This window comes from Chiloscyllium plagiosum, chromosome 18 (genome assembly GCF_004010195.1).
Source record: "Chiloscyllium plagiosum isolate BGI_BamShark_2017 chromosome 18, ASM401019v2, whole genome shotgun sequence".
In the NCBI taxonomy this organism is placed as follows: domain Eukaryota; kingdom Metazoa; phylum Chordata; class Chondrichthyes; order Orectolobiformes; family Hemiscylliidae; genus Chiloscyllium; species Chiloscyllium plagiosum.
Window position 1 is genome coordinate 30,812,600 of NC_057727.1, and position 18,255 is coordinate 30,830,854.

An 18,255-nucleotide genomic window follows, 5' to 3' on the forward strand; every position below is an offset into this window, starting at 1 on the left:
AAAGTCCCCAAAGTGCAGAAATACACAGGCATAGCTTGGACATAGAAACACAGCCGAGCAAAATATATTGTACATCTATTAAACCGACACAGCTTGTTCCAATTTCTGGATCATTCAATAGAATACTACATTTTCTGATAGCACTTGCACTAATGTGAAAAAGAAGCTTGGAGGTATTGATTTTTTTGCATATTGGGTGCATTGAAATGTATAGTTATACACTCAATTTTAAAACATATTTTATTTGGATAAACATTGACAAGGTCACATTCATTTTTTTGTGCTTTGCATGGTCAGCATTTTTGATTAGCAGTCAGAAGCTGAAATCATAGGGACGTGTGGTACATGGTTTGCCTTGCCCGTACTAAGCAATCTGTCAGAGACTGACCCAGTGAAGAAAACATCCAGCTCACAGTATTGACATGTTACAAGCAGCATTAATAGACTGAGAGACTTGTGCTCCTCGGTGGGGACGACATCCCACCCATTACTGCTGCTGGACCATCCGATTGACTAACAACCTCAACAATGCTGATAATGCTAGAGCTGTGCAGCAGGTACTGCCAGGATTGCAGGCAGGTTCACGAGGGAGGCAGGCTTAGATCATGGATTGAAGTCAATCAGGAGGGTACTGGGCAGGGAAGGTCCTCCTACCAGCGTGGGGTCTAATTTTGAAATATAGGTGGGTAGGAAGGAAGGATGTACTATCTTCTTGGGGGTGTCCCAAATGGGCACAGAGCACCTCCAAAGACACCACACACATTTCCATCTTATCAGTTTAAACATTTTGAAAAGAAAAACAAAGCTGTCCACTTCTACTTGTCCCAATATTATAGCATGGGCACTCGGGAAAACTGATCTTTTAAAAAACTCATTTAACCTTTAATTATTAATTTACATATGGTGGGCAGACTGGAAATTTCAACACCCAGGAGAAAGTGAGGACTCTCTTGCTCCTCAGATGCTGCCTGACCTGCTGTGCTTTTTCCAGCATCACACTTTATCGACTCAAATTTCAGCACCCTCTGTATTACGGGGATAAGTTACATGGAATGGAGGTTTGCTGGACCCACTACCCCCACACTAAAAATATACCATAAGGAAGCATGGAGTACCCAGCCTCACTATGAGTGGCTTGCCACGCATAAAGAATAAAACATAGGAGCAAAAGTAGGCTCTTCGAGTCTCTCTGCCATGAAATAAGATCATGGCTGATCTAATAAACTTGGAACATGAAATGTGGACTGAAATGTCACGTAGGCCAAAGTGGATAGGACATTTTGAAACCAAGGATCCTTTGATTAAACTAGTTCCATAATGAAATGAAAGTTTCCCTTGGATAAGTGATTATCTAGATATGCTAATTAAGATCATAAACAAAATTATAAAGAAAGGGAGATTATCGAAATATCATGAACCAATATACTTTAATACCTCGGACTAGAAGTGTTACTAAAATCTGACAGAACATTTAATCATTTTGCACATCAAGGCTATAAAGATCATGAGTAAATAACACTGACCGTTTTTAACATTCACCCATTATGCATATGTAAAGATAATCTAGTAACAATCCATAAATAAATAATTGTTGATTTAAAAAAACTTTTCTGATTAGATTAGATTACTTACAGTGTGGAAACAGGCCCTTCGGCCCAACAAGTCCACACCGACTCGCCAAAGCGCAACCCACCCAGACCCATTCCCCCACATTTACCCCTGCACCTAACACTACGGGCAATTTAGCATGGCCAATTCACCTGACCTGCACATTTTTGGACTGTGGGAGGAAATCGGAGCACCCGGAGGAAACCCACGCAGACACGGGGAGAATGTGCAAACTCCACACAGTCAGTCTGAATAAGATATTTGCAAAACTATGTTAATTAATATTTCTCCGTTATGTTATTTTTGCGTAACTACATTATTAGGTTGCATATGCAGCTCTCAAATATTCATCATATGAAGAATATTTCTCCTCATTGTTTTATAGATTCTATGATCCTGTAATATATAACTGTTACTTTGTCATACTTTCATTCAGACACCTTTTGATTTTTAATAGCCAGTATTTATTTAGTTCTACGTAAATTCTTTACAAACCTTTTTATTTATATTTCAGATCTATAAAGACCTTGCAGAATTGCAGCCAAAAATAAGATGTCATAGAAAATAGATTATGGACATATTTTACATACAAATTCAACACCTGGGACACGCAAAATGAAATCAATACCAAACAAAATAAAAATTTTCATTTTTTTTGATGTTTATAAAAATCAATATCATTCCTACAAAGAAAAAAAAACCATAGCTAAATCCTATAACTGGAGAAATGTGATCTCATTTTCCACTCTAATTTTTTTCCCCCCAAGTCTCATAATAAATATGTAAAAGTTAATCATTTCCCTATATGCAGCATAAAACATGTTGTTGGAAGCAGGCCACTCAAGCAATTGACTTCCAGCAATTTTACAAGATCAGGACCTAGTGTTACTTGCAACTCAAATCCAGTTGCCTGATTTGGTGAGCTTTTGACAGTTTGCAGTTTGCTGGCCAAGGCGTTGGAGTGCTAAATGAAATCTAAGTTATAGCTTTGAGAAGGGAAAAGTTGACGTCTTCCAGCTCACCCAGCTTGATTTGCTGCCATATCATAGTTATATCATTGCCCAATGTGGAGAAGGCATTCTTGAGTAAAGATCATTATATGAACAATGAGTAGTATATGAAAGAAGGGAAACCAGTTAAGCAGAGAAGCTGGTGAAAACTATTGTATTTTTGTTTTGATATGTTCGTTTTGGATTTATTGTTAAAATAAACTAAAAATGCAGTGGTCCACAAAAAAATCTTTATTAAACAGCAACAGTAATATCAGAAAGAAACTTTTATTTAATGAATATATAAACAAGCTGGGCAACACTAAATATTTCTTGCACATTGATAACAATGTTTTATACTTTATATACCTCTAAATGTCCACTTGAAAATGATGTACAGTAACAGTTTTAAATCATGCCCATGGTGGATAACCATACTCAAGGATTCCTTTTGGTACCATGTCAACATCTTTACTACATATCAACAGCAGAACCCATGACATGCCACAAACTTGAAAATAATAGGACTAGAGGTGTTACTAAAATCTGACAGAACATTTAAAAGGGGCTACCTGGGGGATTACTGATCTACATATTCCAGCACATCACATTCAAACACCATTCTACACAATTACATTGCAGATAAGCATTGTGTCAACATTTTTATGATCTGCTTGTAAACACTATTTAGATAGTAAATCGTTAATCACTTTCAAATGAAAGTCAAACTGAAATTGCGTGCTTTTTGATACACAAATCTCAAATACAAAAATTACTGTACAGAAATTGACACAGTATATAGTACAAGCATAATAACAATCAGAACACCAGTCAAGTTAATTATTTGAAAACAAGCCAAGAGAAAAGAAAATTTATATTAATGGTAATAATTTTTAACACTCAAAGCGAGATGTCTAACAATGGCGCATAAATAAAACATTACTGTCAGTTTGTCACAGTGTTTATTTTAATCAGAGTTCTATGCCAAAGTATCAAAAGAAAAATCTTGAAATCCTGTAAAACGTAACGAGAAATGTTTTTTTTCATTTGGTGGAACAGTTTTCCTTTGCCCAAAAAGTCTTGTTTTGACGCCCTGATTTGAAGTTCATGTTTAAGATTGTTTCTCCTATAATCTGGGAACAACATAATTCCCCCAATACAATAACTGTTCCAAATTGGCACATTACATATAAATGATCTAACAGCTAAACATCATTGCTTTTATGCTTTTACTATGATATTTATTTAACATTAGGTCCTTGTGGTAAGAATTTCCTACTTCAAGTATTCAGTTGTACTATAGAACATAGAGAACTGCTTGTTAGGGCACTCAAAGGATCACAACCCCAATGTGACAACAATGTTACACACTACTTCTTGTTGCCTGTGTTCTCCAGGAGTGCAAAATATGCCAGATGTGCTGAACATATTCCAAAGAACTTTGCCCCCTTTACTGAAGAAAGCTCTGAGGTTTGGTTTCACTTAAGCAGTAAAAAGCTTTCTATTGCATTTCCACTCAAAGCAGTAAAGTTCCTCTGCATTGAGTATGATTATGCATTAAGAACTTGAAATTATACAAATGCACAAGTTACCATACTTAGAAATCAGCTGCAAGATGCTATTAAATTTCTTCTGGAATCTTTAATAATGGCATAAAGGACAACCATTAACATCAGCGAGCTTTGCTATATCAGCAAGAAAGAATTGCACAACAAATCTGCTTTTTCCATCTTGCTGACAAGTGCTATACACATATAGCAATCCCAAGCTAGTAGGTCTGTTCCAGAATTTTAAATACTTTCCCATTTTAACAATGCCTCTTTTAAATTGATCATCTAATGAACATATTCAGACGTACAGTACATTTTGAGAGGCACAGGTTTCTTTGTTCAGAAGGATAATCCTTGTCAACTGTTTGATCATTCTTTCACTTTTAAAACTGAACTTTTCATCACACAAAACCCAAGTTTTATATTTAATGAGTATCCACTAAAATGTTAAGATTAAGAAGCTCTTGTCACTTTTCTACACATCTGGACAAAGGTGTACAAGAGGGTAAGGAAAGATTAACCGTGGAATTCCCTGAACCCATCATAGCTGCTGAGCCTGCAGAACCTGACAACAATGGGTTAAAAGGTGAAGCTGGATATAAAAATTGCAAGCAACAGGAATCTCAATAAGGTAGTCAAGGCAAGCTGAACATCCACCTAATCATTACATAGGCTTTTCAGAGGACAAATTATTTCCATCTTGCTTGATAGTGACTGAGAATGCTAATATTTTTGGAATGATATCCCAAATACTTTTAAGGTATACACAAGCATTGTTGGCTGAAAATTGGCTTAGAAAGAATGGTGCAGCGTTTAGTGGTGTAAATGCTGAATGGCGTATTCCTTTCGACTCACTTCGTAAGGAACTAATACAATTCAAATACTGCCTCACTTTCTGCTACATCAGGCTGCTTCTTCCAGCATTTTGATGACTTGCTCCAGGACATCAGGGCATAGGTCTGAGATTCGTTGAAGCAAATTGTCAGTGTACTCCTGTAGTGCCACATTTTCCTTTTCGCCTCTCTCCAACTCCTCGGTTAACTAGTAAAAACAAGACATAATTTAGATCTTGCATGCAAATTACTATTCAGAACAAGTTGACCATTATATATTATAGTGCTAATTATCAATGTCACCGCCACTTGCTTTAAGGTTGAAATGTAAGGAGAAAATAACATTACTGTGTCAATGTATTTCTTTTATAATAAATATCCCAAAACGTGATGTATATCCCACTCCAAATTACAGCAGAACATTAATAAACTTGCAGAATGAGCAAATAATTGGCAGATGGAATTGAGCAAGTTAAATGCAAGGTACCCTACTTTAAATAGAAAGAATAGAGAGGTCACTTATTACTTGCATGGTGTAAGGCTAGGTAGAGTAGAGGAACAAAGGAATCTTGGATACAAACACACTAATCACTCAAAATTGTGCACATCTTAGGAAAGTCATTAAAAACATCAAGCACAAGGTTTTAATCGTGGAGGGTCAGAAATGACAAGTCAAGGTATGCTAATTTTTTAAAGTCAAAATTTTCCAAATTATGGATAAGAATATAAGGAGTAGAAATAGGTCATTGGGCCCTGACATCTGCTCCACAATTTAGTGAGAATGTGGCCTTAACTCCACTTTCTTGCCTATGCTGTTCTAATCTTTGAAACCCTTCAAAATCAAAAATCAGTCTAATTCAGTCTTGGATATGTTGAATCTCCCAGTCTTCATTGATCCCTGTCAAGGGAATTCTTAAGAGTAATGACCATCAAGGAAGAAATTTCTTCTCATCTGTCTTAAATGGGAATTTCCTTGTTCTGAAATCGTGCGCCTGGTTCTAGATTCCTCCATGAAGATGGGCATTTCCTCCCCAATATCAAACTTGTCAAATTCTCTGAAAAAAGTTACTTTTTTCCATAAGATCTTGCCCTTCTAAACTCCATTAAGTATGGGCCCAGCCTACTCAATGTTTCCCTACAAGACAATCTTTTCACTCTAGGAATCAAACTAGTGCTCTTCTCTGAACTGCTGCCAATGTACATGCAGCCCTCCTTAAGTAAGTAGGTCAAAACTGTATTTATTTAGGCAAATGGAGAGCATTCTATTACACATCTGTCTAGTGATTTGTATATGGCGGAAAATCTAGGCATCTATGGTAGCGGTAAATACAATATGCATGAATATTATAATCAGTTTGAGGAAGAGAAGAGTGGATGCCAGATTAGTATTTTAAACTTAAATAAGGAAAATTATAGAGCATGAAAGCAGAGCTAAAATGAGCTGACAAATATGATTATTGTATAGGCCAATCGAGATACAGTGGCAGAAATTTAAAGGTTTATTTCAGATTACAAGAATAGTTAAATTCTAGTGAGAAAGAAACATTCCAAAGAGTGTATCTTCCATCCTTGGATAACTAAAAAATGTTAAAAATTGTATCAGACTTAAAGAAAAAAGCATATAATTGTGCAAAGGGGTGGCAGGTCAAAGGGGTGGCAGGAGAAACAAAGTAGAATGTACGAGAAAGTCAGCTAGAAATACAAAATGGATAGGAAAAGTGGCTATAGATACTCAAAAAAGTTAACAAAGTAATCATTAGTCCTATTGAAAGTAATCAGAGGAATTAATAAGGGAAATTAAGGATATGACAATTGAATTGAATAAGTATTTTGCATTGGTCTTCACAACAAATCATTTGGTAACATCACAGAAATAGCTGTTAATCAGAAAATGAAAGTCTGAGAAGCACTCAAGAAAATTACAATCACTATGGAAGTAGTACCAAGCAAATTGTCAGAGCTGATGGCTGACAAGTACTTCATCCTAAAGTCTTAGAAGATGTGACTAGCGAGTTGGTTTCATTTTTTCAAAATTCCCTAGATTTGAGAAAGGTTCATTTAGGCTGGAACATAGCAGCTGTGTCTTCTTTATTTGAAAAGGAAGGGAGACAGAAAACAGGAGATGACAGGTCAGTTAGTTTATCATCTATGATAGGGAAAACGTTCGAAGCTATCATTAAGAATATTATAGCATGACACTGAAAAATTCAAGGTAATCCGGCAGAATGAACATTGTTTTCTGAAATAGAAATCATATTTAACTAAATTATTGGAGTTCCTTGAGAAAGCAACATGTGTGTCAATAAAGGGAAACTGGTTGACGTAATGTACTTAAATTTCCAAATGTTTTTTGATGAAGTGTCACATCAAAAATTATTACAGGAAGTGAAAGGGGTAACATATTGGTATGATAGGAAGTTGCCTAACAGGAAACAGAGTAGACATAAAAAGGCTCAATCTGCAAGTGGGTGGCAAGAAAAATAAATGTTGTGCCACAGGGATATGTGCTCAGACCTCAACATTTTATAATTTATGTAAATATGTATGGATGTAGCTAAATTTGCAAAATCTGGCAAAATAAATACAACATAGTAAAATATAAACACGTCTATTTTGGCAGCGAGAATAAAAGAAGCATGTTGTCTAAAACAGAAATGACTAGAGAAACTCAGCAGGTCTGGCAGCGTCTGTAGAGAGAAAGCAGAGTTAACATTTTGAGTTCAGAGATTCTTCAAGACGGGTTTTGATTCAAATTTCCAACATCTCCAGTTCTTTGTTTTATTTAAACATGTTATCTAAATGGAGAAAGATGGCAAAATTATGAGATATCGAGGGATCTGGATGTTCTTGTGCATGAATCATAAAAGATTAAGGTGCAAATACAGCAAATAATCAGAAAAGTAGGGATATTATGCTTCAGTTATATACAGCGTTAGTGAGACATTTTCAGGAGTACTATGTATGTATTAGTATCCTTCTTTAAGGATAGATGCAAATACTTTGGATGCAGTTCTGAAAAAGTACATTGGACTCGAGTGATCCCTTGAATGATGGGGTTGTCTTTTGAGGAAGTTTAAGACAGGTTAGGCTTGCATGTAGAAAAGCAAGAGTTGATTTGAATGAAACATGTAATGTTTAAAAATAAGGGGGCCACCATTTAAGGTAGAAATGAAGACTCCACCCCCCCACAGAGGGTGTTCAGTCTTTGGAATTTCCCTTCTCAAAAAGCAGTGGAAGCACCTTCAAGTACTTTTAAAGTTAAAAATCACACAACACCAGGTTATAGTCTAACAGGTTTGTTTGGAAGTACTAGGTTTCAGAGCACCTCTCCATCAGGTAACTGTGGAACAGGATCATAAGATACAGAATTTGAAGCAAAAGATCACAGTGTTACGCAACTGATTCGATATACGGGACAAATCTAGACTGCTGTTAAGTCTTTCATCTTTTAGAATGTGTTGCAGAATTCGGAATCTTATGATCCTGCTCTAAAACCATCTAATAAAGCAGCAGCACTCTGAAACCTAGTACTTTCAAATAAACCTGTCGACTATAACCTGTGTTGTGTGATTTTTAACTGTGTCCATCCCAGTCCAACACTGGCACCTCTACACCATGAGTATTTTTAAGGCAAAGGCAAATAGATTGTTGATAAGTAATGGAGTGAAAGGTAATATGGATAGGTGGGAATATGCAATAATCAAATCAGCTGTGATGTTATTGAATGCTAGAGCAGGAGTGAAGGGCCAGTTGGCCTACTCCTGCTTCTTGTTTGTCTGCTCGTGTACAATAAACTCAGCCAGTACTTAAATGTTGGCAAAACAAAATTCATATCAACCGCATTATGACAGAAACTGAAAGAGTGCACCATTGCTCTCGTCTCAAAACCGCAAGGGTCACACCATAAAATAGAAATACCTTTCCGGTTACTTAGATGACCAATTGAATATAGAAGCTTTACAACACTTCATATCTCTTAATCCTATCAAATTAACCATGCACAATGCAGAACAGAGAATACATTATAACTTCAAAGATGTCAATCAATACAAGCTACTTCATTTGAACCATGTACACAGCAAGCTGGTCCACAGCAAGTCACGGAGATCAGCCAAGCACTCACAACATATTATTGAAATAATTAATGGTGAGTTAGAAGAAAATGAAACTTGAATAAAATACCCATCCAACCTATGCAGCATCTTTGGAGAGAAGTAGCTTTAATATTTCAGGTGGATGGTCTGTTCTGCTCCTGAGATACTGCCTAACTTGGTGTGTTCTTCCAGGTTTGCTCTTATTTCACATTTCTAGCATCCACAGTATTTTGTTTTTGTATGAATGGCAAATTTGTGTGAAGAAGAAGATTGAGACTTCTTTAATTGTGTAAGAGAAGCAGTTATTTTCAAACTCGAGTCTTGGGTCAGTCACTTGGAAGATCTGGGAGTGCATGGCATGCTTTTAAAAACATAGGTTTCAAAAGGTTCTGAATCTGGACTATAGCTCTCAACTCCTCAGAGTTGAACTACGGGTCCTCAAGAAGCTGGCCGAACCTCACAAAAATTGCCTACGTGGGGGTTGGGAAACCTGTGAATAGGAAGGGTTTAAGAGGGTTAGGGGCTAAGTACTGCCAAATAGGACTTGATCAATGGAGAATATCTAGTTGGCATGGACAGGTTGGAGCGAATGGTCTGTTTCCATGCTGTATATCTCTGTGACTCTATATCTAACCCCATAATTGTACTGGTAATGTTGGGAATGTAGGGTGTGAAATTGTGAGTGGCAGTAGCACAAACTTGTTGGTGCCTTGAAGGGGGCAGGATCCCACAATTGGATCCCAGCTGCAATTTTAAAAGACTTTCAGAGTCAGTTGGATTCCGTGGCAATCTGGTATCAGATTCATCATCTATTCAGGGCTGGCTGCCTATGATTATTTGATTCACACCAGCACTTTTTTGTTTGCCATAGACAATGGGCAATGTAATGCAAACAAAGATAGTAGCATACAAAATGGGCTATATTCTAACAGAGAGAAAATAAAACTATAATCAAGAGTCCAGCAATTAATGAATGAATCCAACAAATGAAATGTTAAATCAAAATGGAATAATGTTCTCAACACAGTAGACTTTCAAGATGTAACCCCAAGTCAATTCTGTTTTTAATAATTAACATGAGCAAAATGTTTGAGGAGGATAAGAGTACTGGTGAGGTCATTAAACTATATCACTAAACTCCTATATCACTATTTGGTTTGAAATTGCCATCTGGGTAAGAATGACAAAACATAAATAACTCAGCAGGGATTGGAATTAATATATAGAGATTCTAATGTGACATTTCCAAAAGGAAATGCAATCTCAGCTGTGCTTCTGTGTTTTTAAAGGAACTGCTACCACACTGCCTAAACATCACCCCACTTTTCTGAGAAATGTATACAGTATTAACAAAAAAATGACTTTACATCTGTGTTGAAATTCAGTCTTGGTCAAGAACTTTTCATTTATTGCACATTCAGGTTTCATTCTTACAAAATTTACTTTGAATCCAATGCAGGAGAAAGGGTCAATTTAAAAAGAAAACCTGCCAATAAATGTTATAGACCAGCATGACATATCAAAGGTATCTGCAAAACAAAAGAATTAAAAGGGCACTAATGAAAACTCTCTCTTCAACACATGGCTTTATTGAACATTTTAACCTTCATTAAATGGAGGAAACAAATGATTAGTGACCTCAATAACCCATCTGAATTGCCCAGGCCAGAAATACTTGTGACTATTTAATTTTTATGACCTCGTTAGCGAACAATTTCTCTAGCCAATTTGCTAGGTTTTAATGAGTCTGTTTTATCAAATTTTGTTTTAATATTTCTCCACACTGAAAGTTCTGTGTCCCTGCAGAGATAAAAGGTCTTGCATTCAAGTTGAACTACTCCTCTCCAGAATGTAAACTTTTAAAAGTACATAATACAGAGAAATGGGACACTTATTATTGCAATTTGAGTCTCTATTTTTCTTTGGTTCAACTTTGGCATTACAATGTTCTTATGTCATATTACCCATTTTTCCAATTCTCACATTATACATTAAGTAATAAATTGTATTCAAATATCAAGTGGATAGTTTACGATGAACAATGCAGCTAAATGTTTAAAGGATCTCCTGACAAATATAATTAAAAACAAAAATCATGCTTGCTTTTAAAAAATACTTATCATTTTTGTTATAAAAATAAATGATGATTCAAAATAATTTATCAAAATGTCAACTTACACAGTTAGCTTAAACTGGGCACATTTAAGCAAACTTTTAATACCACATACTTCATGTTCCATAAAGTATCTGTTTTGTGATTACCTCAAATCTGAAGCAAAAACCCCTCCCCTGTTACATGTGGCCAACAAATGTTGCTTTGAACATGTGTGCAGATACCAAAAATCCAGTAACAGCATTTGAAGAAACAACTTACTCTATTTCTAATAAGACACACATGGTACCTGAACAAAAGACTAAATATTGATAGGATAAATTAGCTTAACAAAACAGAATAGTATTATTATATTGTCCAAAACGGAGTTTCCAGCCGACCTCTGGTATTAAGGATGTCTCTATCTAAAAGTCCCAGCAGGCATTCTCCTTGTATGAATTCCAGAACTAAATGATCGTATCATGACTTGTCATCTTAGAAATACTGCCTCAATACAATTCCTTCTTCCCTCGAGGTTTATTTGTTGCGTCTGTGATCAAAGGGAAAATGTTTTTCTCTCAATTACTTATTTTTCTTGATGTGATTAGATTACTGCGAAAGTAGTAATTCAAAGATTTAACTTCTAACTACTATTCTTTGTGTCACCTTAAGCTAGCCCTGTGGTACTTAATTTAATAATGAAACATTCTGAAACTGGGAAGCATATCCAAAACCTATGTTTTTGATGTGGATTTATATCTAATGCTTTTGGCAGTCATGAATAACAAAATTTCTGCCAATATGTTTTTCATCACATTCTAATATAGTACAATGGTACAGTTAAACCTCGTTGTTATAGAACTGTGTTACTTAGAGGACATGATGACACAGTAGGTTAAATCCACTGTCCTTTCACCTCCAGGCCCAGTGTTTTATTCTAGCCTAGACTGATATAGAGGTCTTTGTGAAATTGGTATAATTTTAATCTAGCTCTAATTCTACAAGAAAATCTGTCTTAATTAATTATTTTTTCAATATTACTCCAAGAGGCATAATGAAACAAAATTGTCAAACTGATGTAACAAGAGCGGAGAAGTTTTGTAATGGAAGACAAGAGTGTATTTGAACCAATGAAGAAGACGTAGAAGCTTGTTCATTTTCTAGCTAGATCTATAACTTAAAGAACAAATTCCTTGCCAATACAAAACAATACTTTTAAAATAATCAGTTATACATAATTTCTGCAATATTTCTTGTCAAACTTCAGACATTTGTGCTTTTAATCACTCTTGCTATAAAAAGCGGAAAATAACTTGCTACATGGCAATTTTGAGGAGAATAACAATTTAGCATGAAGCTCATCCTCCTCTGGAATATTCCAGAGGGCGACACGGTGGCTAACATTACTGCCTCACAGGGTCGGCGGCCCGCTTTCAATTCCAGCCTTGGGCAATAGTCTCCGTGGAGTTCGCACATTCTCCCCGTATCTGTGTGGGTTTCCTCCAGGTGCTCCGGCTTCTTCCCACAGTCCAAAGATGTGCCGGTCAGGTGGATTGGCCATGCTAAGTTGTCCATAGGGATGTATAGGGTGGATTAGTCATGGGAAATTAATGGATACAGGGATGGTGTGGGGCTGGATGGGATACCTTTCAGAGGGTCGATGTGGACATGGTGGGCCTAATGGCCTGCTTCCACACTGTAAGGATTCTATGATTCACGTTTATGGAGTACCTTGAACCTTTGCATTCTATCTACTAGTTTCTAGGGTGTAGGTTTGCTCGCTGAGCTGTAGGTTTGATATCCAGACGTTTCATTACCTGGCTAGGTAACATCATCAGTGGCGACCTCCAAGTGAAGCAAAGCTGTTGTCTCCTGCTTTCTATTTATATGTTTATCCTGGATGGGGTTCCTGGGGTTTGTGGTGATGTCATTTCCTGTTCGTTTCATGAGGGGTTGATAGATGGTATCTAGATCTATGTGCTTGTTTATGGCGTTGTGGTTGGAGTGCCAGGCCTTTAGGAATTCTCTGGCATGTCTTTGCATAGCCTGTCCCAGGATAGATGTGTTGTCCCAGTCGAAATGGTGGGTTTGTTTCATCCGTGTGTAGGGCTATGAGGGAGAGAGGGTCGTGTCTTTTTGTGGCTAGCTGGTGTTCGTGTATCCTGGTGGCTAACTTTCTTCCTGTTTGTCCTACGTAGTGTTTGCGGCAGTCCCTGCATGGAATTTTGTAGACGACGTTGGTTTTGTCCATGGGTTGTACTGGGTCTTTTAAGTTTGTTAGTTTTTGTTTGAGTGTTGGTGGATTTGTGTGCTACTGGGATTCCAAGGGGTCTTAAGTTGTTTGGCTATCATTTCTGAAACTTCTTTGATGTATGGTAAGGAGGTTAGGGTTTCTGGCTGTGTTTGGTCTGCTTATCGTGGTTTGTTCTTGAGGAATCTGCGGCTGAGTTTCTCAATCATTAGCACTCAGACATCTGGAGGAAACAATAAAATCTTATGAGGCTGTTGCCTTCCCAAATAAGCAATATTTTGGAAATGTGCTATTTCCTGCGAAATTATTTCACTATTCATCCAATTCCGGTGCAGGATCAGATATTCTAATTGGAACTTTGGGTTAAATCCTACCTTTTTTTTGGCTAAGTCTGAGATTCATTGAGTTGTTTGGAAGGATATCCATTATGATACCTAGTTTACTTTCCATATCTTACCAAACGCCTCATTTAACTACCTACACCACCACTACGATATCCAATTCCAGCTTCATCTTACCATGCCCTGCTCTCAGAAAGACGTGCCAGCGGATATCCTGGAATTTGCCAGCAACCCCATACCCAGGTCATTTTAAAAAGTCTGTTGTGAAACCAAATGTGCACCGTCAGTGGGTCTATCTTCAGCACATGGACTGCAGCAGTTTGCAAAGGTAGCTCACCACCATCTTCTCAAGGGCCACTAGGGATTGGCAATAAATGCTACCCAGCCAGTGACGCCCATGTCCTACAAGTCAAGAGAAACAAATGTCTGGAGCTGACCTGCACGGTTAGTGGTATTTATCTTGGACATACCAGACAGATGAAAATTGGCACTCTGTTTTGCTGGTAGGGATCGGAAAGTCAGGCTAGACAGTGGTGCAGAGATGGGATGTCCTTATCTCCCAGGAACTGAAGGGGGCTCATGACACAGACCATGCCAGCCAGGTTCAAGGTTGCCACCCAGGTTAAAGTAGCCCTTGCCATCAGGAAGAATGCACAGCACTACAAGGAGAAGGTTAATGACCCTGTACACTCTGTCTGCATAAATGCCATCATCTTTTCTCTGATATCTCTCACACACTCCGCTACTGTACCCACCTCTACCAAGGCCCACGCTCTTCCCTCACTTTGTGTCTCCCATCACAACTCCTGACACCACTAGCACCATATCCCTCTGTGTTGCCTAATCAAGCGTTCATAACCGGCACTAAAAGTTACAGCTGTCCCATCAAATTTCAAATCCCTTAAGACCTTCCTCCCTCTCATTCCAGGTGAAAAACAGCCCACAATAGAGCATAAAGAGTTAAGACAGTTGGAGGGATGCCTGACATTCAATTCCTCACCCATTACATGAAGAGCATCCTGATTCTTACTGCCCAAAGTGGGCAATTGACCATTTTAAAGCCCTGAACTGGCATCAGAGGCTACCCTTGATGCACTTGAAGAGTCCAGAGATGTAGCCTGGACCTGTTCATGCATGCTGCTGAGTATGCAGTGTCCTTGTTGCAGCATTACAATTATAGCTGCTAGTGCAACCCCAAGGTGCAGCATTAAAGTACAGAAATGTCCTCCAAGTGGAGCAGAGATTTGTCTTCAGGGTACATAGGGGCTAGCATGTATCAGATGCCAAAGTTTGTGGATGTGGAGTGTGTGACCATTGCCCACGGTGCGTGCCATGATGATGCCCGATGTCCAACACCAAGGTCCTTCACAACAAGTGACGAGCTGAATTCACCAGGTACTCACTCAGACTTTCACCTCAAGTTTTCCCAATGTCTAGCTTGTTTGGTGAATTTGGTAAGATAGGAAACTGAAAATGAATGAGGCTTTAACAAGGCATTGAGCAAGTATTAATTCCCTCGGCAATTTGATACACCAACTGTCAAAAACATGATGGAACAAAATGCTCCGATGTCAAGATCAGCTTCAGTGGATTTCTTGACTGATTCCGCCACAAATCTCACCATAGCCCCTGTGGTTCAGCCCCCTACAAGATTCTGCCCTTTGCTTCTGCCAGATTGACATTCATTCAATGTCCAATGCACTGCTCAAGATAATAGTTGAATCTTTGCTTGTAATTATTGTGCTCAGAATGCATTGCGAAAAAAAATTAAGCATTTTGTTTCACGGCTCATTGTGGTATTAGTTTCTTTCTTCCTGTCATGGTACACCAAGCTAGAAACCAGATTCAATCACAGAAAATGGACCAGCTTGTTTTGATATACAAAACTCTGAAAACAGATGTTCTGCCCGTTTAGGTAAATGAGGAAGGGATAAAGCTAGTCAATTCAAATACACATATCAGTATGAAGGTTTGATTGGAGGCTCTTTTTGAGTTCAAGAGAAACAACCAAATTTCCTTTGCCCTTGTCATTTAAAAAAATTCTTAGCATTTCTTCAAATTAAGGAATCATTTTGAAGGTAGCAGTGAAAGAGAGACAGTCGAAGAGATTCTGTGGGCAGTAAGCAATGAATCATTAAATAAAGGAAATATTTAACATCATGGTAGCATACGTGTAGTGCATCGGCAATCCGCTTTCTTCTCTGCCTGCTATTCAGCTTAATTGACATCATCTGCTTGGTACTACCTCCCAAAACAAATTTCAACCCCTTTGTATCCAATTCAGTTTTTCGTGCAATGGATGTAACTTCATTTTTCTTTATTTTCTGAGGGGGATATCAAGTCTGCCACGACTGGAAATTCAATTCAACCTGTCTGGCAGTTTATAACCAGAATCCTGAACTAGTCAAGTTTATTCTACTACTTTCCAGAAAAGGTCACGAATGTGCACAATATAGCTAGCAAGTTAAAACAATTTTTAAAAAATGTTTGATCTGTGGGCTTGGTACAAGTGGTTTTGATATGGGAAGTAAAAGAACATTTAGAGCCACAAGGAATGAGTGCTTGCTAATGGGACAGACCAGAGATCCTGAACCCAAGAAAACTAAGTACACTACAAACATGTATGTTGATATTAGTTAGTATTGCCTTAATCAATTCTGATGTTTTGTTGTTTTTTTTCAAATCATTGTTGCCGGAAAACTGTGCATTAATAGCAATGTCTTTCAGTAATGGAAAAATGTTATCTGTAATTAATGCAGATCTTCAAATGCATTTCTTGTTTTATTAACTCTCTAAAAGGGTAGGCAGTGGCATGGTGGTAATGTCACTGGTCTAGTAATCCATAGTTCCAGGTTAATATTCTGGGCACATGAATTGGAATCCCACCATGACAGATAGTGAAATTTGAATTCAACGAAAATCTGGAATATAAAGCTATCTTAATTACCATGTTGACTGCCATTAAAAAACCATGTCCTTTAGGGACTCTAGACCCTCAGCCATGTGCCTATAGGACAATTAGGGATGGGCAATAAACGCTGGCTGGACAAGCAACATACACATCCCGTGAGTAAATAAAAAATACCACAGGGAAGGCAAGCCAATTGTTAATTGGCCATTTAAATGAAATATTGTTCCAATCAAATGCATGATGCTGTATTGCATCATATTCATTACGTGATCTCTATATTTGAACTCTACTAAATTATGGCACTAAATACTTTCTGCACGACCTTATCATGCCAATCCTCATCCGTCCGATTCATTTTATTTTCTAGATAAATTCACTCTAATAAGGCTAAGTTGCATGTACACACATTTGTACATTGGTTTTGACATTCCTTTCATTTTTATAATTTATAATAATTGTCCTCAATTTATTAAAACTAATATCAAATGATTTGTTTTATTTGCTCATGGACCTTGGCAGCAGATGATAATATGTGGCTCTAATATTAATGGGACCATAGCCACAGAATTTGCAGTGGGATGACCACACATTTATTTTGACTTCTGAACAAACTCAAACATGTGACTAGACCTTTCCAACTCGGAAGTGGTCAATCACATCCCACTGAAAATACTGGAAATTCCTAAAATGTCTCCTGGGTGAAAACCACAGTAGCACTAAGTGGTTTCAGATCTTGGTTGGTTGAACTTCAAATAATATTCAAGGTTTTAGTTCTGTGGCCAGAGCCAAATTCACTTCTGAATTAAAACTAACTAGATTAAAATACAAAATGTAGAGATTACTTCAGTATTTAATGGGTAAATACACTATATTGGATGTATTGAGCCAAATACATCAAGATGATCCTGGTTTGAATATCTGAACTGTTCAGAGCTTGATCTGATCAGATGGCAACAAGAACTTCTGGTCTCTAGATTATTGCTGATCAGATATAAGTTGGGAGATGTGCGTCAAGTATTTGAGAAGTCCTGACAGGCAAACAGGCACTGAAATTGCCTGGGATACTTACACTTATACTGTCTGGGGCCCACCACTGAGCTCAGGGTGTAACACTTGGGCCAGAAATGCAGATCTTAGCCAGATATGTACTGTGGAGATGTTGTTTTGGTTAATACCTGGTCAACCCCGTCAGTGTGACTCAACCAATCACTCTGAATCAGCTCCGTGACCACATGACTACCTGAACACCCTTTTCCCCTGGCAGTGGAGTTCCCATTGGCTGCACCTATCCTGTTAGATGCTGGAGATCGCAGATTTGGAAGGCAATTCAGTATCTGAGGAGTCACAAATGGTGCTCAACATTTTGCGTTGTCAGTTAACTTTCCCACTTCTGATCTTACAATAGGAGTAAGAGAACTAATAAACAGAAGCGTTTGGATCTAGAATACTACTTTGAGCTACTTGCCTCGGTCTCTGTGGCATAATTGTTCAGTGCATTTGGCTGTTAAATGAATATTGGTGGTTCAAGACCATCCAAGGTGAAATCTTTTGAGACTTCTTGTGGTGCAGTAGTAGTACTCAAACCC

General features: G+C 37.7%; 1 protein-coding gene across 6 annotated transcripts in view; it reads right to left on the reverse strand.

Moving 5' to 3' along the window:
• Window positions 1-2,834: 2,834 nt before the first annotated feature.
• Window positions 2,835-18,255, reverse strand: part of LOC122559010 (ERC protein 2) — an 825,386-nt gene continuing 809,965 nt past the window's right edge. For all 6 annotated transcript variants that reach the window (XM_043708089.1, XM_043708091.1, XM_043708092.1 and 3 more), the window contains one exon: window positions 2,835-5,188. In XM_043708089.1, coding sequence (XP_043564024.1) covers window positions 5,051-5,188 — 138 coding nt within the window. In that variant the 3' untranslated portion in view covers window positions 2,835-5,050. The remainder of the gene's footprint in view (window positions 5,189-18,255) is intronic.